We start from the raw sequence: 20,336 nt of genomic DNA, 5'->3' as shown, positions 1-20,336 counted from the left end.
ATAAAAATTAGGTGCCTTCTGGCACTCAAACGATAAACGCTGAGACCAAAGAAAGATTCACTATGTGTACAATTAAAATGTGACAAAAGATATCTACGCAAGAATACACGGTCAATAATATCCCTACGAACAGGTAAATATGGAATATTATAAAAATTGCAGAGTATGTCATAGTCGAAATTACACTATACACTGCTGTTCTTGTAAAAGTCATGTTTTGACTTGTAAAAATGGAGATTTTCTCATTGCTTGGTGCTTTGAGATAGAATTAAAAATAATAGTGTTGTACTCTAAAATTGGGCGAACATATGTTACAAACAAACGACGAAGAGCAGGAGCATTGTCAATAAGACTAAAATTACGCTTACTAAATATTCATTTCATTGTGACGAGTAAAAGCACCAAAAGAAATGACGTTATCAGCGTCTAATTTAAGACGACAAATATTTATATAAGCCACCTTTCGCGACTGCCACAGTGTCATCGGGTTGCTGGACACGTTCGCAAAGGTAAGTTTCCGATAGTTTGTACAAAGCAGACTTTCTGTGTTTCAGGTAGTAGCGTTGATCAAATTATTTCTCGTTCGAGTCCCAATCTCATCGTGGGTTTCTAGTAATGTCATGGCAGTCAACACAGAGAAAACTAAAAGTATGGTCATCGCTTCTTGCCCAAAAATTAGACATATTACTAACACTGAGGCCTCTATTCGTGTCACAATGGACGAAACAATTATCTCTAATGTCTCTTCTCACATCCTCTTAGGCGTCGCAATTGATTCTACTGTGAGTTGAAATGTTCACGTTGATAACATGTGTAAGAAACTTTCTATCAGCATTGGTATCATTCGCAAACTACGTCAATTTACCACTACGATTACTCTTTTGGTTTTGTACAATGCCCTCTTCCTTTCTTTGATTGATTTTTGTTGCCCTGTTTGGGGCGATACTTCGAAGTCAAATATTTACAAACTCCAAAAAAGGGTTGGAAGGGTAATTTTAGGGGTTGACATGAGTGTTCCCTCATGAACTATCTTTTTAACTTTGCACTGGTTGCCGATTGACCTACGCACTGTCTATTTTACTGCGTTATTGACATTCATTAATGAATGGCCTCGCACCCCATTATTTGACTGATATTTTTCGTCGAATTTCCTCAAACACCCGTAATGTCAGTCATGGAAATTTGTATCTTCCCGTATTCAAGACTGCCACAGGTCAAAAGTCTTTCTCTTTCCGCGCTGCGAGTACTTGGATACAATCTCCCCTTTGATTAGAAATAGCTCAATTTTGCCCACTTTTAAAGTAAAATTGCGCGATTATCTTATAATGAAGTTTACAAATGAGGGTTCAGGTTTAGATTAATTTATTTTCTTTTGTCATGTAATGATGATGTTACTCATCCTTATTTTAAACACTTGCTGTATGTACATATCTAATTAAAAGTTGATTTCTAACTCAGATTACACTCTTTAAATAAAGTATAATAATAGTTACAATTATAATAATAAAGTCAAGAATACATTTTTAAGATAATCCTTAGAACATATTACTCTGAGGTCATGAAAAATGTTTTTGTTCACGTATATGTTAAGTTAAATTCCTTATGTTGAAGGTCATTTTAACGCTTAAAACTTTGGCCGACCATCTGGTAGGTGAAACATCTAAACTTTCATGGAAACGCGAACTAAATTATTGTAAACAATTATGTCTTGCCATGTGTCCATTTGTCTGCATGTGAAACCATACTGGTGGAATGCTGCAATCGTACAGAGGATGTTGCAAAATGCAAGATGTAGTTATTGACCCCTGTGAACAAACCTACTAAGGATTGGTGATAAGGAAATAATTTATGTTGGTCTTTTGCATGAACCATATGCATTTGACAATTGTTCTCGCTCTTCTCGCAATTGTACTTCTTAATGAGAAGAGTGGACAAATGTAAAATCTAGGATTATTCTTTTGTCCAAATACGAATCTCCGGTTGTTTTGAAGGGCGTAAATGCGATCGATGTGGTGCCACTCAGTCAAATCAAAGCAACGAGGTCTTTGGCGCTGAAATCCGTTTCACCTGGAAGGTGCGGCCTGCTTAGCCAGGATAATCTGACAGAACAGCTATACTGTCGAGCAATATCTTTCAACCAATTTCCGGCCGGCAAACTTAGCTAAGGTTCGTACTGCGGTGAAATGAAGCCAGCCACCACGTCACCAAATTTAAATCTACTAAAATGAACCTTGGTTTGTGATTTATGTATTTCCAGTGACCCAAGTAGAGATACGGTATAATATAATATCAGTTCTCGTTAGACCGACTCGCATGAGTTGTTGCAATTTGATCAAAACTACCAAAACCACCATTATAATATGCAAACTTTTAAATTAGACATACTAGGTCTTTTCAAATATTGATCATCAAAAATCGACGGAGCATCGAGATGCAGAGATATTAGTTTTCCTGTGACATTCACTTGAATATGTGTGTATCGGTTTGCCTTTAACGACCTGTTCAACCTATTTGTTTACAGTCGATTGATCGGTCATTTGCAATACGTGAGCAGGCTTCGAAATATGATGGGACTCTGAACACATATGTTAGGCTGCTAAGAAGACGGCCACAAATATTAAACATTAATCTCAAATTTATCCATAGTGCGATAGCTATTTGCAGATTTGTACATGAAAAGCCCCGCCAACACATTTGCAATTTCAAGATATTTTGATTGATTTTATTTTTTATGCTTTCTGCCTGTCAGTCTGTCTGTATGTCTTCTTCTCTGTCGCTCCATGTGTTTTTCACTATCTTCCTTTCACTCTTCCGGACTTCATCTCTCTGTCAATCTGGCATTCTGTCTGTTCGCCTGTATACCTGTATGTTCTATATCTATCGCTCCGTCCTTGTCTGTCAGTATATCTCAAGCTTCTGTGTATTTGACATGTCTGTCTGTCTGTCTGTCTGTTTGTCTCTCTGTCTGTCTACCTGTCTGTCTGTCTGTGTGACTCAACAGAACTATCTAGATCTCAGGTTATATGTGTATACCTGTCTTCCTGTATACTTGTGTCTTTGTATGTGGCTCTGTTCCTGTCTATTCATCTCACCATGCCTACGTACCTGTCAGCCTCTCTATGTCTGTCTGTCTGTCCGTCTGTCTTTCTGTTTGTCTGTTTGTCTGTTTGTCTGTCCATCTGTCTCTGTCTGTCTGCCTGTCCCCGTCCTTCCGTCCATCTATTCGTCTGCCTCTCTGCCTGCCTGCCTGCCCCCCCTCTCTCTCTCTCTCTCTCTCTCTCTCTCTCTCTCTCTCTCTCTCTCTCTCTCTCTCTCTCTCTCTCTCTCTCTCTCTCCTCTCTCTCTCTCTCTCTCTCTCTCTCTCTCTCCAAACGGTATAATTCTTCCGGCAAACCAAGGTTGGCATATATGACAGTCAGGCAATATATGCTTGGAGCAAATTTGTTTCTGTACACTTTTATTGAAAAATTGCGGTGCTTATAAATGTTTTTGTACTAGTAAGCAATGGTGATATAGAACTGGGATGCATGATTTACATATCTATAAAAAGCAAAGTCTAAATATGGAAAACAAGAGTAAAATGCTGGCTACTTGCCACGTAAAGAAATCACTTTCTACGGCCATAAATTACAGGAACATGCGTCGTTCTAAATCATGTTATATTTAACTTGACAAAGTAACGTGTCAATTTTGCTAGTCATAATCAGCTACAGCAAAGTACGCTCTTTGGTGATGAAAGTTTACTTATATGACACTGGGGGTGACAACAGAAGCAAGGCCCTTGTTTCCAGATGATAGATAAATCAGTCATTTGACGTGGTAGGTTTTCACCGAGGATCGTCTTCAGTAGAGATAGTAAAGAACACTATGTTGTCAGTGACTTTGATAGACAATAAAGCGCATGGACAAGAGTCAGCGTTTATTGTGTATGGTGATGGGACAAGCTCGTTTGTACAGCGGTATAGTTTTATGTCATACCCTTGCAAACTAACGCTTGTTTTGGATTTTATACACGTTTCAGCTTAAGTAAAGAACACAGAAATTTATCTTAATGTTATCACACTTGTTTGGTTGATTTGATAATTTGTTCAAAAGGCTGCTTAATTAGCAGTTCAGTAAAAGTAAAACACGATAGCGTCAGATACCATCAGAACTCTCCGTAATGAACAACAGGTATTGCTATTACAACAGTCCGGTGAATGTGCATTCAGGGAGATAGTGATACCCCCATTTTGATCAGATTCCAGTCTTCCCTGTAAATATTGATATAGTCACTGATCCTGCCTTACTTGTTGCAGCGTTCACTAAATATATCATTTTTCATGTATATAGCAAACTTTACATGGCTTTCTATGAAATGCAGTCCCGGTTAGACCTTAGAATGTGTTTAATTTCAACAAAGCTTGCAATGAATATAACATTTGAACGCAAAAATGATAATACCAGTGCCTGAAATACACAAGACTGAAACAGCGCTTGAAATCCTGTAAGAAAAGTTTAATATTTTCTATTTTTATGTCTGCACCATCACACATTTTGAACAAAATGCCAAACAATTACACGAGTCTGATAACATTTAGATAATTTTCAGCATTCTCTCTCAGTCGGAAACGAGTGTTAGAGAGGGAAAAAGTAATTTTGCTTGTCTTTAAATGGTCAACACCGACACCCGGGTAGTAGGATACCAATGGATACTAGTGTGCCACATCTACATATACGACTCTCTAGCGAAAAAGCGTTCATTTCTTTAGGTCGTAGACAATTTTCCAATCTCCAACATACAAAAGATGAGGCAACTTTAAGGATATTGTTGTGTCGGTAAAATAAGAGCTTTGGTGTCACGTTGTCCTATCTTGTGGCAAAATAAACCACTGAAATCAAAAACAAACCAATTACAGTGAACTCGTCAAGCGAAGTAATTACCTATAGCACCATAGCTAGTAACTGGACCACGTTTTGCTAGTTTTCAGGTCAAATCTGTTACAGATAAACGTCAATAAACATTTTTTCTTGCTTAGGATAATTCTATTTTGTCTGTACATTTTCCATGCTTAAAGTAAAGTCACTCACGGTTGTTGATGTCACAGCATCCTGGACTAAATGTCATGAAAACATTTACTGAAGGGGATAAGTTCCATACTATAGCATATCAGTACCAACTAACTGCATACGATTTTTACTCTAGCGAAAATGTTATTTCAAAGACTACTGAAGTACCATTAAAATGCCTTTGGTGTACCCTTATGTACGATATATACTTACTTTTGGGGAGTCAAAACCAATAGCTATCCTGCTTTTGAGCAATCGTAACACTACGAATGCCGATCGCAATCGTGTTGACAACCGTCATGGAAATCAACCATGCTCAATAGCATGTAGTGGTCATCTATTTGATGGGGGTTCATTGCGTTCAGCGCAATATGTGAGGAATTAGTGTTCAAAACCGAAAGAAATATGAACTGTTGAAAGATATGAAATTTCATGTATTCGAAAAAATATTTGAGGTCTTTCTCCATTTTGAATCTTTCAACTTGACAGCTTATGAAATTATACATGAATGAGAAGCGAAGAATGTACTCACTATGAACACTATGCTTGTTACCCGTCAGAAAGAATATGGCAACGACATCGAAAGAAGTTGTACTTAATGGCCTTCAGCTTCCAAGATAAATAGCCTGCCGTGATATTTGTAGTGACTGTGACCGCTCACATTGAGAACGGAAAAACCAAAATTACTGATAGAAAATGCATTGTTGGTATTTTCAAGTCTAGAGATGCCTTTCCTAAAAACAGCCCCAGCCCATTCCGGCAAAAAAGACAGCTCTGAAGAAAGCCAGCAGCCCTAGGGGAAGTTAATTTACCATAAGAAGATGTGGGTTACTGACTAAACAATTAGAATGTATAATAATCCATTCATTAGACAACAAAATGCTGCGATGTAATCATTTTTCTATTCGCTTTCAAGAAACAAATAACGTTACCTATTGACATTGACTAAAAGTACAGCATTTTGGTAGTTTGGAAGAGGTTTTTAAAATGCTTATGCGACCAAATCACCTAAATTCCCACGCTAAAAAGAGAGTGTTTCAAAACTTACCGTGCTAAGTTGTTAACATGTTTCTGACACCGACCACTTTACAAGTTTTAGAATTCATGAAGAACTCGTACATATATATCGCTAACATAAAACTTTGTTAAAGAAAGAATATATCGCTGAATGGGCTCAAGCCAGCTTCGGGGAAACTCTATAAACCAGTAGAACTATCAGCCCAGACTAGCAAATACTTAATCTCTCGACCCAATTTGAACTCATAACATACTGCACCTAGTCAAAAGCGGAGATATGGTCGTCAAACCGCTCGTTACATTTCTGCTTTGTACGTCAATCACAAGGGCTGGCGCTGCAGGACCAAATTTAGTCATCTGCCTTAAAGTACTTGATAAAATCAAATGTTTCTGTTGATTTATTTCAGAGCACAACCATGGATAAAGGTTGGGCCTTAATGGTCACTTTGACCATCACATGGATAGTAACTACCAAAGGTAATGATGTCCATTAAATGACACTGAATCAGTATGATTTTCCTTCTGCTAAAATTGACATGATATTATTAAGGTAGAATTCGCCTCAGGACAGATGTTCGGACTCTCAAACTTTTACAATTCCTTTCTGATCTACCATGTGTGGGGGTTCATTTTGAAGCTCTTGGTGTAAAAAGCCTTTCACCGTCTTAGTTTTTGAAAATTGAAAATTTTATTTTTCCCCTAGAGTTGACACAGGGATGGCGGCCATTTTGAATTTCAAATCTCGGTAAATCTTGGTAATTTGTTTCTCTAGTACTAAAATTTGTACTGTGACCCCCAATTTTTATTCTTGACTTTGAAACAGAAAGGTTGAAATATTCATCGAGGAAAGTTTGAGGAAAAGTTTAAGTCTTTCACTTTCGAGGCGCATACCACCGTCCCTCAGTATTTTAGCCAGATTCTTGAGTAGCCATGTATGCTATAGGTTTGGTAAATGATATATTGTTGTAGAAATTAAATGTACTCTGTTCAGTTTATTTGGAGATACCTATTTTGCATACCGCATTACATGTAACGTGATGCCTGCAGCAACTTTATTAGAGATATACATGACAAAGAGTTTGTCATGTTTAGTGGTTTATGATTTCAGGTCTATGATCGTTAATCATGATTGTCATTTAAATCAGACATAAAAACACCGTTAGAAAACACAAACCTGGCTGCATTATATACACATTTTCACTCATAATCTTACCCCTTCAGGCATTGATAACTTTACAAATTGACAAGTTCGAGAAGCGAGACCACGTGCTTATGCCACTGGCAGTAGTCACAAAGCCATAGGCATGTTCAATATCATCAAATGTTCAGAAATATCAATCATGGACAGTGGAACTGATGGCTAACAAAACCACACCGACATACAAAATTCGTAACAAAGGCAAGATATTAGCTTCCGAAGAGGTTCATTGAATCCATCAATCCGCTATACAGATTTGCAATATCTACTTCTGTAATACAAAAATAACGAAGAAATCCTGAGCGATACCACAAAAACATATTTAGGGAGACTTCGGAAGCGTCCAATATTTCTGAATTCATTGTAGTTGATGACCAATGCATATGCAATGAAATTGAATGAGGTAGCTCGTCTCATGATGAAATACTGAAAAATTTCAAAATACATGTTAAAATAGGTGATTGTCCATCGACATGGAAGCAGTTTGGCGATAATTGTTATTATTTCGCAACAAATCGATTGACCTGGCTGGATGCTGACGCCTATTGCAAAGAGCAAGGCGGCCAACTTGCAAAAGATACCAGGGACGTCCACAGTTTTCTGTCTGCTGAGGTAGCAAAGCTTGACATAACTGGTTGCTCTCCAATATGGACATGCAATCCGTACATTGGTTTAGTATACAGAGTAAGTGATTTATCAGCATTGCTCACGATTTTTAAGGATGTTTTTATTTTTATAGTCGATATCAACCTATCTCTTTGCTTCACTATTTTTTATTTTTTTTTTTTAAAACGAATGAAACTGTTAAAATCAGAGAAACAAATCTTATATACATTATTTTTTCGATTTATTGACTTCATCGATATGAAGTTAATATGAAACAAAGACAATAGACATAATGATAAAGCAAATCGTTAGACTCGAAAATGTATCGATGTCGTGGGTTAAAAGCATATTTGAAAGTTTGATTGAACACATGTGATTTCACCTACCTCGAATTTAGCCTGGTCAAGGTTACAAATGGGCGGATGGATCAGCCGTGGACGAAAGTTTCATGCCATGGAAGCCTGGTGAACCTAACAATGGAGATGTGGAAAAGTCTGGAGAAATAGAATTGAGAAGCAGCGACTGGACGAATTTTCAGTGGAACGACCGGCAGTTTACTTTCAGTGTTCCAGAGTCCCGGTTCATCTGTCAAAAACCATGTAAGTTTAAAACACTGTCTTTATTACGTAGTATTTGAGTATATCTGTAAATTGCGTACATGATCGAAACAAATCGTACGCAAATAATTCCACCAAAGTTGTTGTGGGTTAAACGGTTAATTTCAATAGGATGTTTGTGATGATTAAGGTATAAGTGATTGTATAAAAAGGAAGCGTAGTATATAATATGTAAGTGCATACTGGGTTGTCTCCAGAAATCATATATTCTTTGGTCAAAGGGCTTCAGACTGTGGTCTATACTGTTTAGGTCAAAAAATGTTTTTTGGCCCTGTAACTTACCTTTCTAGAGAACGTATCACCATGTGTCCATGGAAGCTTTCCCTCTCTTTTGATTTTGACAGCAGTGCATATGCTGTCAAAGTGATGTTTTGCAGATCTATCCAAGATATGCACAAAACATGCCGCTGCGGTGAGATACTCCTGTTATCCAGCCATAGCATTCATGTTTTATAGGACAGACTTTACACCTTGGTTGTAATGCCTATCGGTGTGCCTTGGAAGTTCCAATTTAGCCTGTAACTTGAAGTATACTGCACAAAATACCTCGAATTACTCGTGGTACGAGCATCTGCTAATTGTTTAGTTATTTTAAATGTCAACAAAATTTACAATAATTATTTCGTTTTGCTCAACAATTATTTGCACATCACTTGAGGAATGTGAGGCAGCATGAGTAACAGTGTTTTGTAAATGGACATGAGGTAATTGATGGAGAGTACAATAATTATTCTGCGTGTGGAAAGATGTATGGCAGTGTATTCTATTGAGAATGAAGGTGGCTTGTAATCGATGTGACAGCAGTGAGGTTATCTTAACCTTTTCGGCGAAGTTTCTTGATGTGAATATGAGTCCATCAAAGCCAAAGACCTGTACAATTACATTGCTCGAACAAACGATATCACATTTTCTAAAATACATCGCATATAAGGTATTTAACAAATTTAAAAGCATCTCTTATCACCTGTTCAATTTACTCTATGGGCATGAATGTTGGATTATGTGTGTTAGAGAAGAGATATTATGAGGCTAATTGGGCCTAACATTATGTCGATATTGTTCTCTGCATGCGCTGAAATTTTTTTGGATTCATCTGTCGTGCAGGTAATAACAAGCAGACACTTTTTTACATTCTAATAGCACAACCGGAACCGGGGCCACCAACAGGTAGGAATTTGATGTTTGATTTGATATCTTACACAAATTAGGCCGTAAGTAATTCACCGAATAATCAAATGTCAATGACGACACACTGTAGTATTGAGCATACTATGTCCCCTCCGAGTCTGAGACTGAACAAGAAAACACGCCATTCTGGTACTATTAGGAGGAAGAACAAAATATTATGCAGAAATATTTCTTTTCCCTTGTTTCGAAATACCTGTTATTTGCCAAATCCGTTCTACTAATCAATTTCTCTGTTTCATATCCTTTCTCATTTCCACACCGTCAGCTAACTTCATTATTGTTGTAGACGAAGTGCCACGTAACGAAACTGTTCGCCCTCTGCTTACATTCATGCATGCATCCGCCTACTAATCCAACAACCCCTCACCTAATCCCAAATACATCCATCGAACTATTCTTTCATCTATCCATCTATTAAGCGAGCCCCTCACACATCCATTCATCCATCAACATACATACATACATACATACATACATACATACATACATACATACATACATCTACATATATATAACTCATATGTAGAGCATTTTCATGGCAGTATACAATGACTATCTCTCAAAACAGGTGACTGTCCCTCTGACTGGAAACTGTTTCAGAATAAATGTTACTATTTTGGCACAAACCGCATAACCTGGCAAGATGCTGACGCTTATTGTAAAGAACAAGGCGGCCAACTTGCAAAAGATACCAGGGATGTCCACAGTTTTCTGTCTTCTGAGGTAGCAAAGCTTGATATAAGTGGTTGTTCGCCAATATGGACATGCAATCCGTACATAGGTTTAGTATACAGAGTAAGTGATTCCCATCATTGGAAAGTATTTGACTATTTTCATTTCACTCAAATCAATCATGTCAAAAAACAACGTATATATCTAAGCTGTTATTTAACAGGCCTAAGTACAGGTCATTTGAAACTCAAGGAAACGAAATGGATATACCGTTTTCTCCAATTACACCTGTTCGGGATGATTGGAAATCAGAAAAACAGAGATATCCATATGTAATGAATGACAGGATATGAAGAATATTGATTTTAAACATATATTGACAGTAAAAGGTTATTGAAATACATGCCATGATCTCTTTGAATCTTATTTAGCCTGGTCAAGGTTACAAATGGTCTGATGGATCAGCCGTGGATGAAAGCTTCATGCCATGGAAGCCTGGTGAACCTAACAATGGAGATGTGGAAAAGTCTGGAGAAATAGAATTGAGAAGCAGCGACTGGACGAATTTCCAGTGGAACGACCGGCAGTTTACTTTCAGTGTTCCAGAATCTCGGTACATCTGTGAAAAGGACGGTGAGTTGATGACGTCATCATAATGCAGTGTGTAAGCTTACACTTCACGACGCTTCATAAGAAACAGTTAAAATAAGGATAACATTTAAATTAAAGTTTCATATTAGTTTTAACCAGCTTATTATCTGTACAATCACAGACAACAGTTGTAGTCCACCGTCTATCAGTGGTTTATGTTTCCTTGAGTTTCAAAAATGCAGTATAAGATATGAGACGCAGTATATTGTCAGGTACAGGTCAATTAGATATATTGTCAGGTATGGGTACGCGCTATAAACAGTTACATTTTGCATTAAGTTCCGATGATTACTTACACTCAACACACTGTTCTTTCAAATTTAACAGCACAACCAGAACCGCCTCCACCACCAACTGGTAAGAAGTTTACTTAGTTTTACTTATCTTATCCAAAGACGAGTACAATTTTATAGCAGTACAATGCAATACCAAAGAAGACATATGCTTCTTTGTACCTTTTCCTATGATTTCAATGTGCTGATGATACTCTGTGTTATCTGCTGGTATTAATAGAGGAGCATAAAGACTGTTCGTTAATCATATTTTTGATAGGTAATATAATACATTTCCCTTCCAACAGGTGAATGCGCCTCAGGCTGGAAGGAGTTTCAGAACAAATGCTACCTTTTTGGCACAAACCGAATAACCTGGCAGGATGCTGATACCTATTGCAAAGAACAGGGAGGTCAACTTGCAAAAGATACCAGGGATGTCCACAGTTTCCTGTCTGCTGAAGTAGCGAAGCTTGACATAACTGGTTGTTCGCCCATATGGAAATGCAATCCGTACATTGGTTTAGTATACAGAGTAAGTGTTTATTATTTCACCAGAATTTCACTCTTCCATGTCAAAAGAAAGACAGGTCTGCGTCTTAATATGTGTTTGTGTGTATGTCTCTTTCTGTTTGTTAGGCTATGTCTTTTCCCGTGTGTCTGTCTAGTGTGTGTTTGCAATTTATATTTAGGGGTGTCTGGTCGAATGACTTGTGATTACATTACCTGTTTTAGCCTGGTCAAGGTTACAAATGGGCGGATGGATCAGCCGTGGATGAAAGTTTCATGCCATGGAAGCCTGGTGAACCTAACAATGGAGATGTGGAAAAGTCTGGAGAAATAGAATTGCGAAGCAGTGACTGGACGAATTTTCAGTGGAACGACCGTCAGTTTACTTTCAGTGTTCCAGAGTCGCGATACATCTGTGAAAAAGATCGTAAGTTGGAATACCATCCTCGGAGTATGGTGTGGAAAATCATTCATAACAAAAGACAATATTCGTAAGCAAAGAAATAGATTCAATTAATCTTTATAGTTCCACGTTAGTAGTGGCCAGTACTCGCTGATTGTCGTACTTGTCAACTCTTACTACTATGTAACCAAGTGATAAATTGTACACTAGTTTGAGGTGAATATAAGTTTTTATCCGCTCAGTGAGGAAATGTAAAACTATTCAATTGCATGGGAATAGTTAGGTGCTTAATTATAATGATTTTTTTCTTTCTATTCCGTCTTCTAAGTCTCCATACCACCACCTCCCACTGAAGCACCACCTCCTCCTCCCACTGAAGCACCACCACCTCCTCCAACTGAAGCACCACCTCCTCCCCCCACTGAAGCACCACCCCCTCCACCAACTGAAGCACCACCACCCCCTCCAGGTAAGAACGTGTAGTTATAAAATATGTTTATCTGTCTGTCTGTCTGTCCGCATATACATAATATATTGTGTTATATATAATATGTTAGTGTTTTATATATATATATATATATATATATATATATATATATATGTATAATATATGTATAATACAAAATACTTCAAGTACGAATAATAATATCAATTACTTAAGTTCATGCATCCTGCAATCATCAAACAGATGACATGAAAGGATCCTTAGCCCCACACTCTCTTTTACATCTTTGGGACGTACCATTCTATTTGTAGGTGGTGTTAAAATTTGATAAATAATATTTGTTTTGGTGGCGACATTTTGAAACCAACTCAGAGCGTTTGTTTAACAGCGTAGATTTCTCAGCATTGATAATGTGCAGCTTTTCTGATATACAGAGATTGCATCGCTTGCTTATGTTAGAGTAGCTCGATGCTTTGTCAATAATTGACCATGAAATGTCAAAGACTTGGTTCTTGCTTTTTAAGTTCAATACAAATTTTGACAGCTTTTTGCTCTTTTATAATTCTCGTTGCGGAACGACTTCATATGGTTAGTGAAGCGCGTCTTAAAGGTGCCATCGGTGAGGCCGATGTAAACTTTCTCCGTGTTGTCCTCCGTTGATACCGTGGCCTATTAAACCACGCCTTTGATTTGACAGTTACCCTTCAAGGGTCATGCAGATTTGTCCCGGCAATTACAATCAGCTGGTTGATCCTTACGCTGATCTCCGAGATTACTCTCTTATTATGCGATTTGATTATACTGGCCATCTTCAAAAAGCTGTAACTCACTTTAATTGTGTTTCTATTGAAGATCTTGTGAAGTTTAGACCCTTTTGAAAGAGTTTATCAACAAGTTAAAGCAATTTCTTGCCGATATTAGTGTCCACGTTCTTGCTGAAAGGGGGGCTGAGCTACGTGACGTGAGGCTTACTGTTATTGTTTCTTCTCACTGGTTGCTTGGTCTTGACATATTCAATTTGATCTTTGTACCCCTCTGACTTTAACGCTGTGTTGTAGTTACCTTTATATTTATCAAAGATGCCCTTATCGCTGGATATCGTTGAGATGCGTTTGCTGAGTGCATGTGTTAGTGTGTTAAATAATGGTTGGCGGGTGATTAGACTGCTAATTGACATACATTGTTTTGTTTTTTGGTTTACGTAACGGATAGAACTTGCTGTCATTCAGGCCTAAATTACATTTAAGGACCAAAAATCCAATTGCCGTCGCATCCGAGAAGTTTTTTATTTTTTGGTTTGTTTCAATTGTGATCCTCAGCCTTACGTAAGGAAAAATCTTTGTGATTTCTTTCTTAATCTTTTCTGCTTTCTTGAGTACACCAAGTCGGCCGTCCCAGTATAAGCCAATTAGATCCCTATCATATTTCCTGGCTAGTATGCTAAGTACATACAGGCCCACCAATTCGCATTCCATGTCCCCATCTTGACCTGGAATAAATCAATATTCTTTCTTTTAATCCATGGTGTCATGTTGTCAAAGAGAAGGGTCTTTCTTGAGTGCATTATGGTATCAACCACTTCATCGGAAATCGAAGTGTATTCCCTTGCAAAATCATGAGATTTCCGAGATTGATAGGTAGCAGTTGACAATGTCAAATGTAATGTATCTACATGTTGACTTATTCCGTATTCCCTTAAACCACTCAATGACAGCGGAAGAGTTTCTCCATTGGTTCACACACGTACTGATCTAATGTCATTGTTGATGTTGAACGCCAAGTGTTTGTTTACTTACTTTACCCATCTCGCTCTTGGTCGGGTTAATGAGTCTGCATGTTGGATTGTTCATGAAGTTGGATTTGTGGTATTTCACTGTAATAAAGCCTGAAGCTTAGCATGTGTCCATCCTATCTGCAATATTGAGTTCACTTGCTATTTCTTTTGCCTCACTATTACTTTCGTTGTACATGCTGACGTTCGCAAACTTGTATGACTTTGTAATGTTTTCCCGTAACATCTTCTGATAGCAATCAGCGCTAACCTTGTTGAAGTTACTTGTCTAATCAGCAGGGACGTCCTGCAATCTTGAGACAGAAGATTCTTCTCTCTAAAGATTGTCTGAAGATTGCGGGTTGCCTGAAACTTAAGTAACAGATATCATTACTTTGTACTTGAAATTATGTTTGTTACCATTTATAACGCTCTGCTTAGCATCGGGCACTGTAATTTCCAACGAGGACATCTATGGACATCTATGGACGCAGGTGCTCTAGATAATTGTTTTATTTTATATTTTTCAATTCATTATCAGTCAATTCATTATAAGTCTTTTGGAGAGAATATAGAGATGATGGTCCTACCTTACTAGTTTAAGTGTACACAAGAACTACATAACTGCATCACTGAGTAAGCTAGAGGAATATATTCTCACATTGACCTTTCTCATTTAACTTCTTTTCGTCATTACAGCAGGGCAAAGTAAGTAGCATATTTATTTAACATTCCATCCATTACAGAGACAGGAACATAATTCTTTGTACATGTACGCTTCATCAGTCATTGCAAGTTTATTTATTTATTACACGGCCGCATCTTTAAACATTTGTTTGATTATTATGTTTGTTTGTTTGTTTGTTTGTCTTTGTTTATTGATTTACTAAATACTAGTAATAGCATTGTAAATACTCTTCTGATTTCGATATACATTTGAAAGCGATAGAAGATATCAAATATCATGCCATATGTTGTATTGTATTGTATTGTATTGTATTGTATTGTATTGTATTGTATTGTATTGTATTGTATTGTATTGTATTGTATTGTATTGTATTGTATTGTATTGTATTGTATTGTCTTGTATTGTATTGTATTGTATTGTATTGTATTGTATTGTATTGTATTGTATTGTATTGTATTGTATTGTATTGTATTGTATTGTATTGTATTGTATTGTATTGTATTGTATTGTATTGTATTGTATTGTATTGTATTGTATTGTATTGTAATGGATTGGATTGGATTGGATTGGATTGGATTGGATTGCACTGCAGTACACTACACTTTGTTGCATTGCTATGCACTGCATTGCTCTGTATGACACCGCTATGTATTGCATTACATTGCATTGCATCGCACCAGATTATCTTATGTTTTTTGCATTAATGCTGCTCGCTTATCAAAGACATTTCTAATCATTAATCATTATTTCCAATTTATTTTTCTTTTACATTCATGCAGCCACGAATATTCCTACACTTCCACGTAAATATTGATATTGTTTGTTATATTAAGTATTTTTAATTTAGGGTATTTACTTTTTCCTTTCTTTCGGATGATTGAAATGATCATGGCATGTTGTTGTTCATAGCTAATTAGATATTATTCCCTAATATTTTTCTTCGTTCAGCGAAGGAAAATACGAGTGACGTAATGACCGTGTCACCACAAGTCGAAGACGAGTGGTGACACGGTCATTACACCACGAGTATTTTCCGAGCTGAACGAAGAAAAATATTAGGGAATAATATACTTATCACATGCACAAGCCAAGAATTCATTTTTTTGCAAATAAAATAAGTTTTCCATGACGATTCCGCGTTTAAACTTTTGAACTACTTTAGGATAAATATCAGTACGCCGTGCACAAGTTGTCAATCATTTCCAGTAGTCCGTCGTTTGCGTTTCAATAGCGCACACGTTCGTTCGTGTGTGGAGCAAATGACAGCTCTCGGTCTACACGTAGGCTACCTTCCGCAAAGTTATACTCTATTTCAAAGATAGCATAGTTCTAGAAATTTATCACAGACGAAGATACGCTATTTTTCGGGAACAAATATCGACTGAATCTCGACGGCGCGAACACTGTAAACGTCGCGCCTGACCCTGTTTGCAATGCGTACGGAACCCACGGTATACGCGACCAGCTTCGAGTTCGTTGTTTCCGCAAATTATTCACGTAATTCCTTCGGAATATACAGGCGGTACACTCTTGTGTTTACATTGTTCGGATTAGTAATGTCGTAGTCTTTGAAAATATCGATTTCATTACATGACTTTTGATCGTGGGAGAAACATCGGCCGCCATGTTGTTTGTTTACATATTTACGAGCACACCGAAGATCGACAAAAAAAAAGGTCCGACGCACCAAAATTGATGACATAGACGCGGGTTGTCGTGACGTAGAACTACCAGAGAATAAATCCCGTATTTTTTGTTCGGAGAACGACAACTTGGCTTGTGCATGTGATATTGTTTTTTTTTCTTATCCTAACGATGGTGATACATATTTAATGAGTTACTAAGTCAACTCTTGAGCATAGAAAAATAATGTTTAGTGTTCTTTTATTGGTTGACAGTCACATGGGTCATAATGATATATTGTATGATAAGGGGCATTCCATTGTGTAAACAATCTATAAATGATGTATATATTTATGTGATCTTAAATGAAAGATTATACCAAAACATTTAAACGCTATGATAACGCTTATGGACGGCTATAAATTATTGTCCCGTAAAATATGATGTACGTGACGTCTACTTTCAATTGCCATATCTTACGCCAAAAAATGTTTCTGGTCATGACTTTTCCAAAAATATCGGGCGACGACGCAAATTTTCTTTCTTTTCCCCTTTTTTACTTGTCAAATTGTCACCCATCTATACTGCTTTGCATATATCGATGTTAAACAGTTATTGATCGTGAGTTTTAACAAACTTCCTCTTCAATGGCACTTGGACTTCGACACGCTATGAAAATGGAGTAGACGCCATGTTTTTGAGTCCGCTTACATTTGTACACAAAGTTGGAAAAAAGATCGACGCGAGGACTTCCAAGTGGCGCACGCTGACCAAAAACGATCCTTCCCCCCCCCCCCTCGGTCTTACTAACAGTCGCATCGACTGATCAAACAAAACATTAAAGCTTAACAGCGACTGATGCCGTATGTTGTGGGTTCGAATCCGATTGAAAACTATCCGTATTTTCTATCCTGGGTTGGTAACACTGCTGGTGGACAGAATTGTCCCCGAGGTTATCGTTCGCCCAGTTAAAGCGATGAAATTCGTTTCTTCGCTTCGATGTAGTGTGTATGTGCGATGTATGATAGTGAGCATGCGTGCGTGAGTGCTTCACGAACTCTACAACGTGTTGAGCGGTCTCAGTCAGAAAAATGTAACAACTTTGCCGGCTATTGAACCACTCTTTTTTGAGAGTGGGGATTTAGCCGACTCGTTCTGTCTCTGGCCTCTCAGCTAGGCGACTGATGCCGTATGTTGTGGGTTCGAATCCGATTGAAAACTATCCGTATAGTCACCTGTAATCTAAATATGCCTATATACGGTCAATGGGCGTTACTTGGTATTCAAAATGACCATGTGAGGGCGCTAGTTTTAAAAAATCTGTGATTGGTTAGATTTTCTCTTTCCATGGTAACTGTGGTAAATTGAAACAGGTGACAGTATACCTTTACTGTACACATAGTAAGAGATGCGAACAAAAGAGAGGAAAAGGTAATGCTGGGTATTTGTACACGTTGGAACATACTCAATATCGTTGTCTAACCGCCATAGTACGAAATGTAGGCTGATGGAAGTGTTATCCACTTTGAGAAGGAAATTAGAAAACAAACCTGTCATCATAACAATATTGTGTGTTTTTGCCAGCTTGCGAGTATCCGGTTCCTCTCCGTGATGTTGCACAGGGCAGACCAACACATCAGAGCTCAGACAAGCCGAAAAAAGATGGAGGGTCTGAAAAGGCAGTGGATGGAAACAAGGACAGTGACCTAAAGAAGGGAGGTTCTTGTACCTGGACTGACAGAGAATACCAACCTTATTGGCAAGTGGATTTAGGACAGACATATGATATCTATGAGGTCGTCGTCACCAACAGACAGGACTGTTGTAGTAAGTTGTTTTTGCTTGTGGTAGATTATGAGGTTTGTGTGAACATGAGTATATCCTTGTCTCTTATTTTAACTCTGTCGATTCTCTTTGGACATTTCCCATTGAATTAAATTGTTTCCAAGCAAACCATGTCCCTACCTACCTACCTACCTACCTACCTACCTTCCTACGTACCTATCTACCTACTACCTACCTACCTACCTACCTACCTACCTTCCTACGTACCTATCTACCAATCTACCTACCTACACCTACCTACTAAAGATCGACCTACAAACATATCCGACCTACAAACCTATCCATGCCTAGTGCTTACTGACAATTTATCCCCCGACCCGATTTACAAAGTCAACTTTCTTCAAAACCTCAACTAACGTAGCAACATACCTACCAACCAAAATGCAAAGAATCCAACGTAGGCACATGAACGTTAACACACATCTACCAGTGCCTTTTGCTTTTTGGTCCAATATGTTTTAACTCGTTACATATTTTGTTTCAGCTCACCGTTTAAAAAATGCCCAGATTCGTGTGGGTGACAGCCAGAACTTTGAAGAAAACCCCCCATGCGGGATGATGATTTTCGGTAAAATGTCCAGGCAGGAAACAATTCCCATCAGATGTGGCTGCCCCGAACCAATGAGAGGTCGATATGTATCCATTCAACTCATAGACAAGGAGCAGATGCTTCACCTGTGTGAAGTAGAAGTTATGGCGGGTTAAATAATACCCACTCAAAGTTTGGAAGTTTACACGAAAACAAGCTTCGTGTATTTGACATTTTCGTTATCCCGAAGTTTAAATAATTTAATACTTCTCTGCATGCAATGTTTAAAGCAATAATTGTAATTGCTCCTTATATAGAAACGTAATGTACTCTTCTTGAATTCTTTCTGGATATAAAGATCTATCAGCATGAGTTATGTATTGGGTGAGTCATTGCAGGGCACAATGGATTACTGAATATTGGAAAAATTAAAAAACCATTGTAATATATTACAAACTACCTCAAAAGTGGGATAAAACTGCACAAGTGAAAATGGATACAAAATATTGACCGACCGGCGACAGATAAAACACTTGTAAAACTGAAGGGGATAAAAACTGCCACAAGTGAAAATTGATACATTAAATTACTAACGGTCAGTATTTTACTCTATCAATTTTTACTTGTTGCAGTTTTTATCCTTTACCTTTTATAAGTGTTTTATCTCCCACTGGTCGGTCAACATTTTGGTTGTTCATCAATGCTAAATGAGAGCAACATTCATCAGATTACTACGCAAATAAACTCTCGTTTTGGGTGTCTCATCCCTTGTTCAACGCTCTTTGTTGGGAGAGCACTACAAAAAAGTTCCATATAGGATATAGAAAATGCCATGTTCACGATAACATCAAAATACCGGGAAACCAGTGGCACACATTGGACTATCATTATTGTGTCCTGTCTGATCACCATAGTCTCCATAAGGGAGTCGACTATGTGGCATAGACGTGGTGAGTCCGATGTTTGACTCTGCTCGAGGAGACGATCTCAAAGGCCGCCCATAAAGGCCTTAACACCTATATAAGATGTAGACATGTGCTTTTCCAAAGATTTCTGTGAAAATCTACAGCAATGTCCAGAATTTAGTCCGTTGGAAAGTGAAAGGGGTAACTCAAACCATATCATTCCCGAAGCTTTCCTTGCCTTATCTTTCAAAGCATAACGTAACAGTCAGTATTTTCCCTCTGAGAAGATTTTTATCACTCATTTGGTACAAAATTACTCTTATCATGATGAGGAACTTCTATTGTTA

The 20,336-nt window shown here is 37.7% G+C and overlaps 1 protein-coding gene across 1 annotated transcript; it reads left to right on the top strand.

Annotated features, from left to right (window-relative positions):
- Positions 1-369: 369 nt before the first annotated feature.
- Positions 370-19,456, top strand: LOC139137489 (C-type mannose receptor 2-like). The gene is made up of 14 exons (XM_070705628.1): positions 370-509; positions 6,474-6,543; positions 7,722-7,948; positions 8,268-8,469; positions 9,628-9,654; positions 10,244-10,470; positions 10,779-10,980; positions 11,326-11,355; positions 11,579-11,805; positions 12,006-12,207; positions 12,512-12,660; positions 15,867-15,890; positions 18,295-18,537; positions 19,040-19,456. Exons 2-13 carry the CDS (start codon positions 6,483-6,485, stop codon positions 18,418-18,420), a joined length of 1,704 nt encoding a protein of 567 aa, XP_070561729.1. The 5' UTR covers positions 370-509; positions 6,474-6,482; the 3' UTR covers positions 18,421-18,537; positions 19,040-19,456.
- Positions 19,457-20,336: the final 880 nt, after the last annotated feature.

The sequence above is a fragment of the Ptychodera flava genome, chromosome 7 (assembly GCF_041260155.1).
Source record: "Ptychodera flava strain L36383 chromosome 7, AS_Pfla_20210202, whole genome shotgun sequence".
NCBI classification, from domain to species: Eukaryota; Metazoa; Hemichordata; class Enteropneusta; family Ptychoderidae; genus Ptychodera; species Ptychodera flava.
Note: the sequence above shows the minus strand (reverse complement) of the source record. Positions and strands in the feature narration are given on the sequence as shown.